General features: G+C 39.3%; 1 protein-coding gene across 1 annotated transcript; it reads right to left on the minus strand.

The window, feature by feature from the left end:
* Positions 1-1,130: 1,130 nt before the first annotated feature.
* Positions 1,131-2,081, minus strand: LOC115033257. Its single transcript, XM_029485530.1, has one exon. The coding sequence runs from the start codon at positions 2,079-2,081 to the stop codon at positions 1,131-1,133; it is 951 nt and encodes a 316-aa protein (XP_029341390.1).
* Between the last annotated feature and the right edge of the window lie 21 nt (positions 2,082-2,102).

Below are 2,102 nucleotides of genomic sequence, written 5' to 3' on the forward strand. Positions count from 1 at the left end.
TCAGCGTATAATTTCAGCAAACAAAAATAAAATAATTGTAATAATGTGTCATTATAAATTAATATGATGTGATTATGACTTATAATACATGGGTTTCTGGCCGAACGAATATAATAATAAATTGTTGCCACAGCTAATTGAGCTGTGCTAAAAATAATAATATGTAGCCCTTCTGGCTCAACAGCTATATTATAATAATGCTAATATAAATATGTATATAAAATAACTCACAATTATGACGGTGATCGGCTGGCCAGCTTAACCTTTCCTATAATTTTCATAACAATAATAATAATAGACGGCACACACTATGCGTCACAACAATAATTACAACAATAAAATATAAATTAACGTTGGCGATTAGCGCCTTACAAAAAATAATATATAAATTAACGCTGGCGATTAGCGCCTTACAGAAAATAATATATAAATTATAATAATATAAACCCGTGGCGACGATATAATAATACGGAACTTGGTGATTAGCACCTATAAAATATTAGTATAAAAACTTCGGCGATTTGCGCCTGCAATAATTGACCGGACATTCAACCACACGGGTTTGCGGTCGATGCAACACTAACTTAATAAAAATAATATAATAGTTAACCCACACAAAACAGTATAATATAAGATATGATTTAGTGATAGGTATGATATGTATACGGTGTGGGTCGGGAGATAGAGGTGCGAGGAGCGGTCGGCGATAGTGACACTAATTAAAATAATTTGGTGATATAACTAATAATAATAATAATAATAATAATGTCGTTCTGGCGCAAACATTTCTCCCCCTTTTGAAAATAATGATTTTCAAGACCTTATACTTCATCTTCAACGGGTAGACGGCAGAGCTTTACAACGGGACGTTTTATTTCATTTCCATTTGCTAAACGGATGGTTACTACTCGAATCTGTCTATCGCTCCCTGGGTGCACACATGTAATGCGTGCCAGTTTCCATCTTGCTGGTGGCATGTTGTCTTCCTTTACAATTACCAGATCATTTACCTCCAGTGGCTTACAGCCTGCAGTCCACTTACCACGCACTTGTAACTGTGGCAGATATTCAATGTGCCACCTCTTCCAAAATGTTTGCATCAGGCCTTGTACAGATTTCCATTTTGACAATTAGTTAGGGCTTTCATTCGATAGATCGGGTTCTGGTTGAAAAAACATAGGACCACCAATGAGAAAGTGCGCCGGAGTTAGAGGGTCCGTGTCGAATGGATCACTGCTCATGGGCGTGAGTGGTCTAGAATTGAGACAGGCCTCTACCTGGCATAATAACGTTTCCAGTTCACTGTACGTCAGGCTACTTTCTTTTAGTACGCGTAGTAAATGATATTTCGCACTTTTTACGCCACTTTCCCAAAGCCCACCAAAGTGTGGTGCCGATGGTGGGTTGAAGTGCCATGTTACACCTTCATTTGCTAGATTTTTTGCCACGTTTAGTAAGCATTCAGATAACTCTCTTTCTGCTCCAACAAAATTCGTTCCATTGTCGCTCCACATAGTCGATGGCTTCCCACGCCTTGATATAAATCTGCGTAGAGCAGCCAAAAATGCAGCACTTGTCATGTCTTCTACTGCTTCTATGTGAATAGCCTTGATTGAAAAACATACAAAAATCGCAATCCATGCCTTTTTGCTAGGTCTTCCTCTTATTCCACTGCGAACAGAGAAGGGGCCTGTAAAATCCACACCTGTGTTGGTGAAGGGGCGTGTACACTGGACACGTTGCTTTGGCAGGTGGCCCATACTTGGAGTTTCGAATGTGGGCTTGGCCTTAATACATTGAATACATCTACGGAAAATTGAGCGAGCTATTACTCTACCCTTAATCGGCCAATAACGACGTCTGACCTCTGCGAGTAATGATTGAGGGCCGCAGTGCAATAATTCAAGATGAGACCTTAAATAATAAAACTTCTGCGCTGAAGAAAATCCATTATCTTCATGCACCATGACGCGAAAGCAATCGTAAAACGATTGCCAGTCTTGAATGTTACCAGTGAAGGATGGCAATGAAATCGGTTCTAACCGGACTCGACTATTTGAGGTTGATGCGCTGACAGACATATTGTTAATACTTGAGTTAAG

The sequence above is a fragment of the Acyrthosiphon pisum genome, chromosome X, assembly GCF_005508785.2.
Source record: "Acyrthosiphon pisum isolate AL4f chromosome X, pea_aphid_22Mar2018_4r6ur, whole genome shotgun sequence".
NCBI lineage: Eukaryota > Metazoa > Arthropoda > Insecta > Hemiptera > Aphididae > Acyrthosiphon > Acyrthosiphon pisum.

Coding starts and splice junctions, on each gene's coding strand:
- LOC115033257 (XM_029485530.1), bottom strand. CDS start 2,081: ATGTCTGTCAGCGCATCAACCTCAAATAGTCGAGTCCGGTTAGAACCG.